At 41.1% G+C, this 18,643-nt stretch overlaps 1 protein-coding gene across 9 annotated transcripts in view; it reads right to left on the minus strand.

Moving 5' to 3' along the window:
• NHSL2 (NHS like 2) overlaps positions 1–18,643 on the minus strand; it is a 542,601-nt gene that overhangs the window by 214,522 nt on the left and 309,436 nt on the right. For 7 of the 9 annotated variants that reach the window (XM_033945433.1, XM_033945432.1, XM_033945431.1 and 4 more), the window contains exon 2: positions 14,224–14,391. The exons of 1 other annotated variant lie outside the window; for it this stretch is intronic. In XM_033945433.1, the coding sequence (XP_033801324.1) occupies positions 14,224–14,391 (168 nt within the window). Of the gene's footprint in view, positions 1–14,223; positions 14,392–18,442; positions 18,558–18,643 lie in introns of those variants that run through there. One more of the 9 variants, XM_033945436.1, reaches the window with a different exon arrangement.

Below are 18,643 nucleotides of genomic sequence, written 5' to 3' on the forward strand. Positions count from 1 at the left end.
ATGTACGTGACTATACTCTCCAGCCTAAATGTACTCCTTATATACTGGATTCTACTCTTCAGGCATTCCTAGAGCCAGAAATGCCAGTGGCTGCTGCTGATAATCAACATCTATATCATTTCTAACACTTCTATTTAGAAAAAATACAGGAAGGAGGGTAGAATATGGAAAACCTGGATAGTGGCACTCTTCACTGAAAGCAGTATTTTCCAAAGAAAACAAAAAAAAGGAAATTCAAGGGCAAGGGGGTCAAGTACAATATGAGGAAATACTACTTTACAAAGGTGGTGGTGGATGCCCAAAATAATCTGCTCATCAGCAGAAGTGATAACAACAAATACTATAACAATTTAAATAGGCCATAGGAAGGGCAAGAGAAGAGAATGTCTGGAAACTGAAAGCACAGTTACTTACCGTAAAAGGTGTTATCCAGGGACAGCAGGCAGATATTCTCACATGTGGGTGATGTCATCCATGAAGCCCTGGTACGGACAGTTTTAAAAGTTTATCGCTACTTTAAGTACTTGAGAAAGTTTGCACCGTGCATGTGCCTTCCCGCCTGATGCCACTCACGGCTCCTTAGTTCTGTAAGCAAGCTAAGAAGCCAATCATGGGAGGGGGTGAGTTGTGAGAATATCTGCCTGCTGTCCCTGGATAACACCAGTTATGGTAAGTAACTGTGCTTTATTACAGGACAAGCAGGCAGCATATTCTCACATATGCGACTCCTTAGCTTACTATGATGGGATGGAGGGAACGACTGCAAACTTGTCAGGACACGATTGGTGAATTTAGTGAATCTAGCCCTTAGTCACCAACTTAAATCTGACTCTCCGGAGTGAAAGCAGAATCAAGAACTGTACAATCTGTACACCTCGTGTTTCAATGAAGTTCAACTCTATTAGCAACAACAAAGCCAGATTACACAGGTTAGCTGCAGCAGAATTACCTGTCCAAAGAATTTTCATTCAGTTTTAGATAGGTTAAACTGTAGAATGTTGTTGAAGGCAATGCTGTAATTTAACTTAACGTTTCTATAACATCCTGCTTAAAAGAACTATATCAAAACAAAGGAGAAACTGTGGAATTGATGCTCATGATGTAAAAGTTTAATGAAAAAGTCTTCACATTAAAAACAATGTAGTCCAATAAAAATCTTTACAAATAATGAGATGCAATAAAAGTCTTTGCAAGTAAAAACAATGCAAATCAGTTCGTAGATCTGCATAAAACTGTATGCCATCACTATACAGGTCAAGTTTAAAACCATAAGACCTAATAACAGCAGCCACAGGTTGTGTGGACATTAAACAAAATAGGGGTAACGATAGAGCTCTATGAGACCCCTGTCATCATAGGCCTAGCTATGAAAATAAGCCTTGGTGGAAAACTAAAAAAGTCCTATCCCAAAGGAAATTTTGGAACAAATCAGCTACTTTCCCTAGAATACCTAAAGCAGTGGTTCCCAACCCTGTCCTGGAGGACCACCAGTCAGTTGGGTTTTGGGCTAACCCTAATGAATATGCATGAGAGAAATTTGCATATAATGGAGTTGCCAGGCATGCAAATCTGCTCCATGCATATTCATTAGGGCTATCCTGAAATCTGACTGGCTGGTGGTCCTCCAGGACAGGCAACCATTGACCTAAAGTACCCGTCTCAGTATGAAAGATAGCATTGTTTATTGACTTTGTAGTCCACCTGGACAGAATACCATACATAATCATAAAAACAAAATAAAACACACAACCAACATATAAAATACCAATATTATCATCTTTGTATGCAAAGCTCCTTCCCAGTCCCTATAATTGCTTTGTTACTGTCTTCTCTACCAACAAAAACAGCTCAACCGGGTTAGATATTCAACTTTCAGCATCCCCACACTACAAATGCTCACAAATGCTGTTGGAAAAAAATAGTACTTTAATTGTGTCTTAAAGGTCTTAGTCTCTGCTATCTTTCTAATCAAAATTGGTAGCAGATTCTACACTACTGCTGCCCGATTCATGATTTGAATCGGTTCACCGATTCACTTCGGGTGAATCGATTCGAATCGATTTAAATTTTTAAAAAAATCAGCTTCCCGATTTGGACCCTCTCCCCTCGCCCCCTAAAGCAGGAGCAGCAGCGCTGCTCTTGCTGGCTGGCCATTGCCGCACCTGTTTTAGAGGGTGAGGAGGGAGGGTCAGTCGGGAAGTGCTGCTGTCCGGCTTCCCTCCTGGACTGCCCCCACCTCCAGGAAGGCCTACGTGTTCCCCCTGGCCTCCCCGAACTGTTTACCTTATAGCTTCAGCCTGCAGCCGAAGATCGTGGTTACAGCGTCTTTGCAGTGTTTTGAGCTGTTTCCTCTGCTACGGTGCCACCCCTCCTCTGACGTCAGAAGCAGGATCATGGTGGAGGAAACAGCTTAAAGCACTTTGCATAGACGGTGTAACCGCTATCTTCGCTGCAGGTTGAATCTATAAGGTAAATGGTTTGGGGAGGCCAGGGATAACATGGAGGCCTTCTCGGGGGAAGTGCACAGTCTTTTGGGGGGGCAGTCTTTTGGGGGCAGTCCTTCAAAGGGGGAACAGGCCTTCAAAGGGGGGACATAGGTGGCATAGGCCTTCAGGGGGGGACAGGCAGGCCTTCGGGGGGCAGTCCTTCGGGGGTAGGACAGGTCTTGGGGGGGTGCAGGCTTTTAAGGGGGGAACAGGCCTTTAAGGGAGGGTGCAGACCTTTAAGGGGGGGGACAGGCCTTCAAAGGGAGGACAGGCCAGGGATGGTGGCATAGGCCATCAGGGGGACAGGCAGGCCTTCAAGGAGGGAGGGAGGCAGACCTTCAGGGATGAGGGTACAGGCCTTCAGGGAGCAGGTGCAGGCCTTCAGGGGGGACATACCTTCAGGGGAGGGGGGGCCCTGGTTTAGAAGTACACGGAGGGAGGGAAGGGGGGTTCAAAGAGATGTGCATATGCCGGACTTTGGGGGTGAAGAAATAATGGGTCTAAAAATAGAGGAGAGGGAGAGAGATGATGGACAATGGGATTTAGGGAGGGAAGGGAGAGAAGTTGGACACAAGGGATGGTGTGGAGGGGTGATAGAGATACTGGATAGGAGGGTAGTTGGGAAAAGAAAGGGAGAGATGCTGGATGAAAGGGTAGTTAAGAAAAGGTGATCTGTGGATAGAGATGAAAAAAAAAAGATGCCAGACCTCTGCGGGAGGGAAGGGAAACGGAAGCGGAGGACAGAGATGGCAGATGGATGGTTAGCACGGAGAAAGAAGAAAGAAGGAGACCCTGGCAAGCAAGTTATCAGAAGACAACCAGAGCCTGGGACCAACAAGATTTGAATAATGACCAGACAACAAAAGGTAGAAAACTAATTTTATTTTCCATTTTGTGATTACAATGTGTCAGATTTGAAATTTGTATCCTTCCAGAGCTGGTGTTAGACCGCAAACGTGAGCTAGGATTTAACAGAGAGGAAAAGTCTTTTTTGTTTGTTTATTTTGTTTACACCACAGCGCCAGTGTGGTTAGGAGAAGGCAAAGGGGGTGAAGAGGCTATAAAATAAACCCACCAGGATGTTTTAAAAAAGCACCCAATTGGGCAGGAAAATCAAATCGAATCAAATAACCAATTCAGTAGGCTGAATTGAATCAAATTTTTTTTCCTGAATCGGGCAGCACTAGTGGACATCCTTCCTGTCAATGATCTTCGCAGGGGTGCTCAGGAGCGTGGGGGGTTTGGGTGGCTGTAATCTTGGGGGGGGGTTGGTATCAGGAGTAGGGGGGTCTGAGTTTCCAAGGCAGGAGGGAATAAGCATCCCTCCTGCCTCTCTTTTTTTTGGGGGGGAGGGGCAATATGGCACACCTGTCACTTTTTTCGAGTCATTAGAACTAATCACTATTTTTTGTGCATCATGAAGCAATGTTAGGACATCAATCAGTGGGTTGGTTTTTAATATTAATGACCTTATTTTAATACTAATGAGGTTGTTTGCATAGCAGAGTCAGAGGCTGCAATGGATGCACGGAAAAGCGTGTTGTAAGCCATTAAGTACATCAGTCGGCAAAATAACATTGTCGCTAAATCAGTTTAGTGATGATCATTAGATGCACAGTGACTTTAGTGCATTCAGGCCAATGACTGGCAATTCTTGGAAGATTGGATACAGGTTGGAAATTCCATCTTTCCTTTCTTCAAAACGGGTGCAACTCAGGTGTACTTGAGTGCTTTAATTGAATTAAGAGAAATATATTTTTTAAAATAATAGGTATGAAGGGGTGGCACTAAACAAATATAAATACAGCCAAGTAAAATGTTTAGCATAATATTTCACAAGACAAATCACCTCCTCAAGTGAAGGAAGGGAGAAGATATTCAATGGACAAGTGGAATGTAATCTGCCAAAGGCAATAATTTCTGTACTGGCTCCTGGCACACAGTAGTCTCGACATTAACACTGAGTAAAGAACAACTATCCTTAACCTTGTTATTAAGAAGGCTGCAAGGGCCTCACTATGAAGCCCCACAGCATTACTAGACACCCCAAATATTAATTATCGAGTGCAGGGGTGGGCAATATGTGGTCTACCAATTAATTTTATGCAGCTCAAGAGACCATGGGAAGTACACTCAGAAAATGCCATTAAAACAGAGTTTTGGCAATTTAAATATTTGCAAATATTTTCAGAATAGCCACTCTAGAGTTTATTTCTATTGTTTTGGTTTATAATTTTTACATATTTATCACAGAAGGTCTAAGGATCTCTATGCATTTCTAGTTCCAATATTATGTAATGTCATGGCCTGCTAGGGATAATACTGACATTCACGTAGCTCTCACTGTATAAAGATTGCCACCCCTGCACTAGTGATACAAAATAACTCCCTGCCAGAGTTGCTAACCTATCATATATGCAGAGAAAAATATAGCTTTTTACACTCCCTAAGCCTGACCTTACAGAGAAATTTGCAAAAATCTGAATCTGTTTTTCTACTCCAAAGCCCTGAGCTCTCCTTTCTTTTTCAGGAGGACACAAACGCAGGAATAAAAGACTTGACTATTAAGAAACCAGCCCAAGAGTACAGCACTTATCACCATATGACAATGTCAAGCCCCAACCCTCTAGCACACTTGTAATCCTGACAGCCTCTGCTGATTGCAACTTACTGAAATAATTATTTACTTGGTAGCCCAATTTCAGATCCATAAATGTGATAAATCACAGATTTTTATTTCTCAGTAAATAGATTTCATGAGCAGTCATAACATTCTCTTGCGCTCTCTCCCTCTTCCTTGTTTCCATTTTTTCTTTCCAAGCTTTCTCTTTTTTCTCATTCTCCTTTGTCTCCTCATGCTTCTCCTATCTCCACCATCCTCTTCTTGTGCTAAGGGAAACTGTAGCCCTGCCCCATCTTCTGTGTGAGCTGCTAAAAGGTATGGACAAGGTTATCACCTAGAAAGCAATATGTAATAGTTATGGCTTCCTACAGACCCTGAGAGATCATTTGAGTTCTCATAATTTCATTTTATTAGATTTTATCCATATATGGGGGCAATTTTCACAAAGCTACCTGGCAGCAAGTATGTGGGTACTTCTGTAGCAAATTCTCAAAAAAAACACTACATGGCTCATATCTCTTTGGAAAGTCTTTGAAGGAGCATGGGTACAAAACGCTCCTGTTTTAGTAGATGAGGGTTAGGTAAGGAAATTGACATGCATGTATTGGTATGTGATGTCTTCTCTCCCCCTCCCCCAAAACAAAGCCATGTCCTTCAAAGCACCTAAGGGTAGCTGCATAGATGATTTTCAGACAAAGGATTTAGCTAGATCCATTTTACAAAATGCCCTCTCAATGTAAAAGGGTCAGTTTCCAAAGAAAATATTAGTATCAGGGGTCCTAGCTCTAGCACTGGGCAAGAAAGAACTAACCTTGATTCTCAGGGTGGAAGGGAGGGGACATAATGCATGTAGAATAACTATAAGTCTTCAGACTTGTAAGTATATGCACACAGTGTGGCAAAACTAGGACACGCTCAGACAGTTCTCAATGACCTGGAGTTAACCAACATAAGTATTCCTTATAAATGGTAGAAACATTTGAATGGCACAGTTAATCATCTTGGGAGTTTTCCAAACTTTAGGACAAGTAGGCATGTGTGCATATGTGCTCGTTGCCTTCATCATATCAATTGCTCCATGTTAATTCTATCTACTTTATATCCTGAAGTAAAACCTTAATGCTACTGGTTTTCTCTCATTAACAACTATGTTAAATAAAATACCTAAGCTCACAATCTCCAGGACTGTCCCCTACTGCATGTCTATGGGAAAACCTACTACCACATTATTTCAGTTTAGATTGTTAACTTTGTCTTTGTTAAGCTGCAGCAAAATGTATGTAAAATGATGAAATGAGAGAGGTTATCACAAACTGCATCTATGGTAACAAGCTCTGGAAACATGAGAAATGATCTCCTGAAAAACTACCAAGTGTAACAGGAAGAACAAAATAATAAATTTAAAGCACTTACAGGGGAGAGGAAGAAGGAAAATGCTGAGAGCTGCTCAGCTGGGCCCATACACAGAGCCTGGGAGCTGCAGGGGATAAGAGACAGGAAGCTTGGGAGAAACTGTCTCATTAAGAGTCCCAGGACCCTTATTGTGAGTTACAGTAGAGTAGAAAGTTTTAAGGCAGTACAAGGAATTGGTGAGGAAATGGTATGTGGCTGAATGAAAATTTGTATGTCAGCTCTAGAGTTCGTATGTGTGTGTGTGTAGAAAGAGTGAATATTTATGAAATAATATTTCCAGTAAACGTTTGATTTTATGATAAATGCTGCACATTAAATCTGCTTAGGAGCTGTCGAGCTGAGGTGTGTAATGAGAAGGCTGTGAAGGAGAATGCAGCTGAGTTTGTGTCAGCTGTGGGTCAAGGACTTATCTAATACATGCTGGTTCTCATAATTTATTGAGATTTCTAAATCAAGTGGGGTAGAGAGCTGCACAGGAGCGGGGACGATGGGAATTCCGTGGGACCCACGGGGATCCTGCGGGTTCCCCTTTGAGTCACAGGGATCCCATGGGGACACCCCCTCTGGTTGCGGGGATCCCGTGGGGATGTTCCTCGTGGTCTCGGGGATTGGGAGGCAGCTTGAGCCGAGTGGCTCGTCTTCTTTTCCAGCCCTCCTGCAGCATGCAGCGATTCCAGCATGCCACAGGTAGCTGACCCGGAAGTCTTCCCCCGACGTCAGAGGTGACGTCAGAGGCAAGGCTTCGCGTCAGCCACATGGAGCATGCAGGGCCGGCTGCCCTGCAAAGAAGTGCAGCAGCATTCAGGAGAGATAGTGTCTTGTGGGAGGGGGTCAGAAAAGGCAGGGCCGGCTGCCGTGCGAAGAAGTGCAGCAGCACTCGGGAGAGGTAGTGTCTTGCGGGAGGGGGGCAGAAAAGGCAGGGCCCACTGCCCTGCGAACAAGTGCACCACTCAGGAGAGGTACAGTCTCGAGGGAGGGAACTTCAGTGCACTTTCAGTATAGTTTTAGGATGTCTTCCGTTTAAAACAAAGAATTAGTTTGAGGAAAGAAAGAAATATAATTCGATTTTTCAGAACATGAGATCCACAAACAGACTGGAAGAGGTGATAGAACAGAAGGAGAAATGTCGGGCATGGGGCTGGTGGGCAGGGGCGAAAGAAGAGGAAGGGATAAATGCTGGACCATGGTAGGCGGAACCAATGGACAGCAACAGAAGAATTTGCAGGAGATGGGAAAGTGGAAAAAAGAAACTGGGACCAACTTGATGGAAAAATAAGTCTCCAGACAACAAAGGTAAAAAATGGAATTTATTGACTAAAATATGTTAACTTTGGGAAATGTATATAGCAGATGTCTTTGTATTGTATTCAAAAGAAAAGGAAATGCATTTCTGGTTTTATTTCTACATTGTTGAAGTACTTGTTGACCCTTGCTGTGACTGGTGGGGATCCCCAAGCACCGCCAGCAGAGGACCTCCTCTAGAGCCAGCCAGAACTCCCCTCCACCAAGCACAGCAGTCGCTGGCAGCATCCATGAGCCACTGAGGTGCCAGCATCTGACTCAGGGATGCTACTGCTGCCTGCCAAGCTTGGCAAAAGGGACCCCTGGCCAACTGCAAACGAAGTCCTCAGCTGATAACTTGGGGGTTCTCACCAGCTGAGTATTTCTATTTTATATTTACATTAGAGGCTTTTTTTAAAAAAAAATTTTTATTTTTCAATTTCTATACCGTTCTCCCAGGAGAGCTCAGAATGGTTTACATGAGTTTATTCAGGTACTCAAGCATTTTCCCTGTCTGTCCCAGCGGGCTCACAATCTCTGGTAGAAACCTGTTTACAAAGTATGTATTCTTCCCAATTAATATTTCCAAATTAATAATTTGCTTATTTGTAAATGGGTCTCTACCAGAGCCTTTAATAAAGTAGCATAATTAAATGAAATAACTGTTTCTGAAGCTTATAGGGACAAGCGGGGATGGAGGGGATTCCTCGTGGGGATGGGTGGTGCCAGAGGAATTCCTCATGGGAACGGGTGGGATTTCTGTCCCCGCACAACCCTCTAGTTTGGAGTTATATTTCAAAGAAAACTCTACCTGGCCTCACCCATCAAGCAATGCTCAACATAATAATAATCCTGATACTGTCAATCTTCGACTACTGCAACGTGATCCTACTGGGCATTCCAAAATACATGATTAAACAGATTCAAATGGTACAAAATGCAGCAGCGAGATTCCTGCTGGGGAAAATCGAAGCAGACAAGTGCCACCTGAAAGAACTACAGTGGCTCCTGATTGAAAGAGGGTGTTTTAAAAAGGTAACGGGGGGGGGGGGGGTGTTATCTTCGCTTCATAAGACGCACCCCTTTTTGGGGGTGGAAAAAGCGCATCTTATGGACCGAAAAATACGGTATTTATTAACCGCCTGTATGAAGAGATTTACCCAAGGCAGTGCACAGCAGGTAAAGCTTGACATAACACTTACAATTTTATTAACAGCATTACAATAGAAAAATGATCAAATAAGCATAAATACAGTCAGTGGTGGCAAAACTGAATCCTAGTAATAGGATTAGCATGAGATAGTATCAAAAATATAAACATTTTACCCACTGTAAAATAATCATATAACAAAAATATAACAAATGTCATCATAATACATATGATATCATAATAGTCAACATAGAAAAACATTTATATAACAGATATGATATTCACAATGTCAGTACCTAGATAGTCACACATTAGAATATTCAAACATAAATATGATGCTAACATAGTTCGTACAATACAACAAAACATCTTAATAGGTAGCCAGGTTGAGATAAATAGACAGGACACAATTGGCAGTACAAAGTCATTGGGATAAATAAATGGGTGGCTAAACAGAAGGCAAATTATATGTTTAATTGAATAAGATAAGAGGCAGTAGATTAAGATGTGGGGTGCAGCACACTAGTCCACATATGGAATGAGTGGATAGACAGTCGTCACATATATTAAAGGCTTGCGAGAAGAAGAGTGTGGCTTGTGAGAAGGAGAGTGTGGCACAGTGGTTAAAGCTATAGCCTCAGCACCCTGAGGTTGTGGGTTCAAACCCACACTGCTCCTTGTGACCCTGGGCAAGTCACTTAATCCCCCCATTGCCCCAGGTATGTTAGATAGATTGTGAGCCCGCCAGGACAGAGAGGGAAAAACTGCTTAAGTACCTGAATAAATGCATGTAAACCATTCTGAGCTCCCCTGGGAGAACATTATAGAAAATTGAATAAAGAAAAATAAATAAACCAAGCTTCTACCTGCTTCCTGAAGAAATGATAGTTTGAATCTAGCATATTACTGTACAAGTATACATTAAACTAGGGGTGTCAAAGTTTTTTCAAGCGAGTCACATGATCAGATAAACGTATGTGCAGATCACATGATTTTTCTCTCTTGTGGTCCTCATGGTCAGAAGCTCACATCTGTGCAGCCTGCATGAATAAATTAGCTTCTTACAGCATGATTTTTACTCATCAAAATCTGATTCTCTTTTGAAATTGCGATTTCACACCCACAAAATAGTTAAACAATGCTTCAAAATCAACTAATTAGATAAAAATTTATATTGCTAAAAATTGCAAGTGGTCCACATGTCAGATGCTCCTACACCAGACCTGGGCCTCTTACACCAGAACTGTCCCTGACCAGCACACCTGAGATCAATAGCAAACTTATGTTGTACTCATGTACAATGTTTAGTTTATTTATTTAGATTTATAAACTGCCTTTCCATGAACACCCAAAGCGACTTACAGTTCATTGACTAGTAATCAGGTACTCTTACCTATCATATCAAAACTTTGAGAGTCCATTTGGATCGTAACCTGTCATTTGATGCGCAAATTAATGCTTTAGTTAAGAAAAGTTATTTCATGCTATGCAAAATTCAGACAATTAAATCCTATTTCAACATTTCAAACATTTTAGATTTCTTGTACAATCATTGATTCTAAGTCTCTTAGATTATTGTAATATTATTTACTTAGCTTCCTATAAAAAGAACATCAACAGATTACAGCTCATTCAGAATACAGCAGTCCAATTGATCTTTAAATGTAAAAAGTCCGATCATGTGACAAATTATTATTAGATGCTGCACTGGCTTCCAATTGAAGCAAGATAATTTTTAAAATGGGCTGATTTTGCTATAAGTCATTGTATGGTCTTGTGCCAATTTATCTCGTTGATCATTTCAAATTTGTAGATAGAAAGCCAACATAGTGTAAACTAACTGTATTTATGTTTCCCCACAGTAAAAGGCTGTATTTACAAGTGATTTTTTCAGAGAATCTTAGCTTATCGCAGTGATCTCAAACCCAAAGCCTTTGCAGGGCCACATTTTGGAGATCCTTGCCACGATTAGGTATAGCGGCCATGTCTACTTACCATGTAGGCCAGCATTTTGCTAGCCTACATTGTAAACGTCTCCCGCTCTGCTAGGGAGACCTGTAGGGCCACTTAGGTTCGCTTAAGGCTACCGCCTAGCCTTAGGCGAGCTTAGGCGGACTTGCGAGCCTCTCTAGGCTCCATGGAGGCGCCTTCAATATAGGAAGCCTGCCTGGGGAGCATTTTTTTTTTTTTTTTAGAAAAAGTACCTCCCGATTGTCTGATTAGACAGCTGTAGGACACCTACAGCTGCCTACAATCAGGAGCACTTTGCAGAATCAGGGCCTTAAGGCACAAGTTTTCCATAAAGAATCATTCTTTATAATAACAAGGGCCTCAAAATATTACCTGGAGGGCCACAAATTTGAGACCACTGGCTTATCGGGTAGCTTCCTAGGACAAGAGTTTCAGTAAGCTCATAGATTCCAGTTCTTATTAGGTTTTTAGAAAGATGTTGAAGACTTACTTATTTGACAAACTTTATAAATGAGCTTATAATTTATTGTGTATGTACAGTTTATTTCATTTCTTTAGAATTGAAAGGTGTTGCGGTATATAAATGGATTTTTATGTTATTAAGTATTGTCTATCTATTGTTCCATGTTTATGGGTAAAAGAGTGAGGTAGTACACATATTTGCTCATCAAGCTCTATCCTGGTTAGGATCTAGATAAAGAAAGCATGAGAAGACATGGTTGATGAGATAACACAGGAGGGGGCAAGCAGGTATGCAAATGGATGGGTAGGAAAGATATCACGCTATATACCTACAGGCTTACTTTACCCTATGAAATACTCCAATCCAATATATGTAAAGTCCCACAACAATAGAATCCAAGATGAAAGTTAATGTGAACATTCAAATTCAAGGAGGAAGAGATTTCAGCGGGTTATCTTTGAAATTCTTCATGGGAATTTTAGTACCCATCACTAATCAGAAAAACCTCCTCAAAAAAGATGCGCAAGGCCTCTGCTGGCTCCTTTCCTTTCTGAGATTCTCGGAGAGGATGGGAACTGGCAGTCCTTGATCGTACACGAATGCAAAAGGCCCCACTCCAGCTCAACACACAGAATTGGACTCAGCTTCAGACTGGAAAAGAACAGTGCTAGTAAGAACAGTGTCGGTCGGCCAAGGGGAGGGACAGATGTGCCGGTCATTGGGTGGGGCAGTGGTAGCACTGAAGTGGCTGTCGGGTAGGGGTGAAAACAAGTGCAGGTTAGTGGGTAGGGAGGTGGTAGGCCCGAAGTACCAGATGGGTAGGGTCAGGAACAGAGGTGCTGGTTAGCGGGGGGGAGGGGGAGGGGGAGATGTAATCTTCAGAGAGAGGGAGAGAGGAGAAGCAAGAAAGATCAAGGCTCGAATATAAACTGAGACCCCCATTTTTGGGCCATATTCAAATATATACAGTATCCTTTTTCCAAATTGAAGAGTCCTAACCTGGTTAGCCTTTCTTCCTAAGAGAGGTATTCCAACCCCTTTATCATATTTGTTACTCTTCTCTGAACCCTTTCAAGTATCCTGTTTGAGATGGGGTGACCAGAATTGCACATAATATTCAAGGTGCAGTCACAACATAGATCTATCCACAGACAAAATGGTATGTTCAATTCTGTTCTCTATTCCTTGTTGAATAATCCCCAACATTCTTTATATTTATTATTTATTTGGCAGCCAGAGCATACTGGGTTGAAAATTTAAATCTACTGTCCACAATGCCTCCAAGATTTTTTTCTTTGGAAAGTGACTCTTACTGTAGTTCAGAACTCAACATTTTATACCCATAGTTTTGGACAAGTGCAAAATAACAACATTTCATCTGCCATTTAGATGCCCAGTTTCCTAGTCTCACAAGAGCCTAATGCAATAACAACAGAGAATTGTAAAGAACTAACAACTTATATAATTTTATGTCATTCACATATTTGACCACCTTAAACCTTTCTCCAGACCACATACCAATATTTTAAAACAATAAATACCTTTGGGCAGAGTTGGGTATAATTTATTACTTTACAAGTTATACACTATTTTTCACAGTAACCTATATAGTAAGTATACCATATTCCTGTTTCCTAATGAAACTAGTGACTGTTCATTATTACTTTTGGCAATTAACTTACCCAATACTAATTACTCATTACTTTAAAAGTAAAATATTACCAATGATATGTTGCTAGTAATATATTACTGTTCTTAACCTTTCCTTTGACAACTGGCATTCTTTCCTCTGAAATTTAGATTTATTGTCTATTGTTCACTGCTTTGTCATCTCTTCAGGAAAGAAAGTGTATTAAATTATAATAAACAATAAACCATATGATATTACTTAGTTAACTATTACTTGCCCAACACTGTCCTTGGGGTGATCCACTACTGACATTTTCCATGTGGAAAACTGACCATTCAGCCCTACACTCTGTTTCCTGTCCTTCAGGCAATTTCTAGGCCTTAAAAGGGCTATTTAATTTCTCGAGCGTTCATGAGAAATGTTGTTAAATGCCTTCCTACAATAAACTAGCTTGCCTTTATCCACATGTTTTTATTTACACCTTTAAAAAAAAAAAAAAAATCCAATAAATTAGTAAAGCAGAACTTTCCTTTGCTAAGCATATGATGACTCATTTCCATTAAGCTGAATCTTTCTACATGGTCAGTAATTTAGGGCTACTTTTACTAAAGCACAGAAGAGCTTCTTACCACGAGCCAGCAAGATAAATGCTCCGACACTCATTCAATTCGTATGAGCATGGGAACATTTACATCGCCAGCTTGTGCTAAGAAGCACTTCCGCTGTTTAGCAAAACCCAGCATTAGTTTTTTTTCTGCTATTACCTTATCTTCCTTAAGCACTCTTTTTATCCCTTGGTCATCTACCACTCCAATTCACTCCTAGCCTGACTTATTATTGTTTTACATCTAGCTTGCCAGTGCTTGTGTCCATACATATTTTCCTCATTAGGATCTCCTTTCCATTTATGAAAGGTCTTTTAAGCCTTTTTGTTTTTCTTTGCCTCTTGTTCCTCAACACTAAACCATGTCAGTTATCATTTGGCCTTTTTTCAATTTTTTTAAATGCATATTTTATCTGAGCTTCCAAAATGGTCTTTTTATATAACGTCAACAATTCATGGAAATGTTTCCCCCTTATCAATTCCAACATAAGGCATCACTGACCTCAAGTTCATGTCCAAGATAATAAAGATCATTAAACACCATTAGCAAAATGTTAAAAGGAACATTGCAGAAAGGAGCACAAAGATCTGTGACCAGTTACCTCCTTGCTCTCCATTGTTCCTGTACTCCTTCCGCCTCAGGTCCTTTATGGCTTCTTCCTTTCTCTCATTCTCTCTGCATCTATCTCCTGTGTGGACTCCTCCTCTCCCAGTTCTCAATTTCAGTCCTCCACCAATTCCTCCAGCTCCAGCAGCTACATTTTCTACACCTTGAAATCCACAATGCATTCTGTTAGCTAAGTCCATTTAATAGTGTGCACACTTAAAAAGTTAACATCTCATCTCAAAGCAGTTGTTAAATTGTATCCCTTCCTGAGCACATGCTAAATAGCACGCAGAACATACACCATGATATTTTCTACACAACTGCTAAAACCTAATTTTCATGTGACATCTCTTCAATTACATGCATGTACATGCTAATATATTAAGAGATCAGTTTAGAGTGCAGGCTAGAGATTTAGTAGACAGCGCACTATTCCATTTGCATCCTAAACAATCTTTGCCTGTGTGCTATGCTTTAGCATACAGGCTCCTAAATCACATACATTTTATTCTTTTAATAATCTGATACAAAGTATATAAACATAATACAAACCAACATTTAGATCTGTTACTGAAAGTTTTCTATGAAAATCCAACATGTTGGTCTTTATTTTGCTTTTATGACTTGAAATTTGAAGGGAAAAAAACCTATTCAATGCAACGTACACATGTAATTCTCTTAGAGGGTTAATTATGAATAGCTGGCATGTGATAAAACCATTAAAATCTGTTATTTACCACAACATACATTAACAGCAGCAGAGCACAATATTAGCAAATGGCCCCCCATGGTGAACTCTTGTTAGTCATATTAAAGCCTTAGTCATATTAAAGTCATATTAAAGTCAGAGGCATTGCTATAACACAAGAATTAGTTTTCTTCTCTTCAGATTATAAAATAGCATCTCAGATATGTGCTACAGCATATGGAAAAAAAAAAACCCAGTTTATTTTTGCTAATCCTCCAGATTCAATTCTGAATTAAAATCTTCCTGTATTTACAGGCGAGACAGAGCTCAACAGAGAGTGCTACCCAAAAGGTTCACTAACACAAAAGTAATATGTACCATTTTTCCAGCTGAAGGCCTAATTACAAGGACTGAACCAGTGATCTGCCACATAGCAATATACAGCACCTGGCATCTCAGTCACTAGGCTAACCCAAGGAAGAACTGTTTATCAAAAAATTCACTGCATGGGCCTATATCTACAGATCATGACATTGAAATGATGGGCCTGATTTAAAAAAAGGTTCTTCTCCTCACCAGCAATAGGTAAAAAGCACTAATTGTAGCCCAGGCATATGACAGAAGGGCAATGTATTAGATCTACAAATAACCTACAAATAACTCGCTATGTGTAAGCTCTTAGCCCACTCTGACCAAGGCAGCAGACAAACAAGTTGGAACTTAGCTTGCAATTTTAGGGCAATTTACACTGGGCCATAAGTACAGCATCAAGCACATGCTTTAGAAACACAGAAACATGATGGCAAATAAAAGCCAAATGGCCCATCGTAGTGACCATTATCACTTCCTCTCTCTAAGAGATCCCAAGTGCCTATCCCAGGCTTTCTTGAATTCAGACACAGTCTCTGTCTCCACCACCTCTTCCAGGAGACTGTTCCACGTATCTACCACCCTTTCTGTAAAAAAGCATTTCCTTAGATTACTCTGGAACCTATTACCTTTTAACTTCATCCTATGCCCTCTCATTCCAGAGCTTCCTTTCAAATGAAAGTAACTCGACTCATGCGCATTTACATCACGTCTCTATCATATCTCCCCTCTCCTACCTTTCCTCCAAAGAATACAGATTGAGATCTTTAAGTCTTTCCCCATACGCCTTATAACGAAGACCACACACCATTTTAGTAGCCTTCTTCTGGACTGACTCCATCCTTTTTATATCTCTTTGAAGATGCAGCCTCCAGAATTGTACACAATATTCTAAATGAGGTCTCACCAGAATCTTATACAGGGGCATCAATACCTCCTTTTTCCTACTGACCATACTTCTCCCTATGCACTCTAGCATCATAGCTTTCGCCGTCACCTTTTCAACCTGTTTGGCCAACTTAAGATCATCACATACAATCACACCCAAGTCCCGCTCTTCTGTCATGCACATAAGTTCTTCACCCCCTAAACTGTACCACTCCCTCGGATTTTTGCAGCCCAAATGCATAACTTTGCATTTCTTACCATTAAATTTTAGCTGCCAAATTTCAGACCATTCTTCAAGCTTCGACAGGTCTTTCTTCATGTTATTCACACCATCCGGTGTGTCTACTCTATTGCAGATTTTGGTATCATCCGCAAAGAGGCAAATCTTACCCAACAGCCCTTCAGCAATATTATTTATAAAAATGTTAAAAAGAACAGGCCCAAGAACAGAATCTTGAGGCACACCACTGGTAACATCCCTTTCCTCAGAGCGATCTCCATTGATCACTACCCTGTGTCGAATTCCACTCAATCAGTTCTTGACCCAGCCCGTCACTTTGGGACCCATCCCGAGGGCACTCAGTTTATTTATTAGATGTCTGCGTGGAACACTGTCAAAGTCTTTGCTAAAATCTAAATACACCACATCTAGCGCACTCCCTCTATCCAATTTTCTGGTCACCCATTCAAAGAAACTGATCAGATTTGTTTGACAAGACCTACCTTGAAAAGGTGTGGATAAATTTGAAATAAACAAATACTCGGATGGGTCAACTTTTCTATGCTAGTCACAACTTCCAATCATTCAGGCACAGCCATCCCAGCAGGACCTGGATGGATACAACATTAAACCACAATACCCACCCTCACCCCCCTCCTCTCTATGTAGAGGCAACATGCTGGCTTAATGCATTATGGTATTGCCAATGCTCATTACAAATGGTAAAAACAATTTTAAAAAATGTGAATTACAATACATATACCAGCATGTATTGAGACAAAAACCCAAGAAGAGCCAAAAGCTTCCATCCCTGAACTGGTTTTCTTGGTTGGTCAGTCAGTAATTGTCTTTCTTTCTGAGAGTATATGTTGTCTGTATTTGTATCTATATTTATCTTGCCTAAGAGTTTAAATCTATGTAAGCCTCAGTTAGGGAAGTGTCTATAGTCTATACATATGTTTTCCTGAACTTTAAGTTATTGTATGAGTATGCTTTGCCTGAATGTTTAAGAATTGTGTCTTTCCACGCCTTCACATGAGTGTGAATGTACATATGTAGCTGAATCTCTCAGGATATAGATATACCAATCTGTACACTTAGGTTTGGGATTTCAGTATGTACATGCATGTCCTTTTAAGCATCTGTGAATGTAGACCTTTATGAAAAGTTTGCTTTCACCAGGGCCATATTCAGTTTCCTCCATTTAATAAAAGCTCTAAGAGAATATTCCCATACAGTTGGATCTAAGGATGTGTGCATATGTATGCCTATATCCTAAAGAATGTGTAGTACCTACACTGGTGTGTGTTTGTACACTTGTATGCATGTATATTTAAATATGCCTGTTCACCTGTGGGCCTATATCTATGAACCTGAGTGGGTATATCTGTGTCTTTCAGTATGCACACACCAGTAGCTGAAAGTCTGCCTCCATGTGCACCTGTTTACAAAAATGTGTGTATATGCACATATTAGATGCTTATACTGGGAAAGTGTGTTTCTGTGTACCTATTTCCGAGTCAGTGTGTGTTCTCTCTCTTGATGTGCATGAGAGATTCTGGACCCTAAATGGAAGAACTAGCAAGGCTGCTTTGGGGTCTGAGCAAAGCTAGACCATTATAGTGCACCAAGGAGGAGTCCCATGAACTTGGGCCTATGCTGCCAGTCAATCATTCAGCCCTGCATTCAGCTGACGTCACGAGTTCCATTGAAAGTGAGAGGAAGCAGTGCCTTCATCATTCTCCCTTTAAGGCTTTGGAAGCCGGGCTGCCGGTTCCGCTTCTAGAAGCCATTGCTAATATTTCTGCTTGGGGATATTTTTTTTTCGTCTCTGCTATATAGCCTTGCGTTTAAGCCAGCAAATAAAGAAATTCACAGATTTTTAAACATAGAGCTTTCTCCAAAATCAACGCGCAAACCCCCCCCCCCCCCAAAAAAAAAAAAAAAATCTCTCCCACCTGAAAAAAACAAATCAGACACCCACCAGAAAACACCACTGGCAAAAACAGAGCACCGTAGCGCAGCAATGACAACACAGGGAGGAAGTACCTGTTGCCGAATTCATTGCCAGCCGCCTCTTACTTCTGTGCTTGCGCTGAGAGTTGCCCATCATCCTGTGCCGAAGACTCGTCTCCCTCCCTCCCCGCCCGTCCGTCCCTAGGTGCTTACATCACCTCAGTCCCCGTGCTGGGCTCCCATCGTTCTCTCTGTCCAGCGCTCGGTGGACGCCTGCACCCCGTCTCCCCCTCC

This window comes from Geotrypetes seraphini, chromosome 5 (assembly GCF_902459505.1).
Source record: "Geotrypetes seraphini chromosome 5, aGeoSer1.1, whole genome shotgun sequence".
NCBI lineage: Eukaryota > Metazoa > Chordata > Amphibia > Gymnophiona > Dermophiidae > Geotrypetes > Geotrypetes seraphini.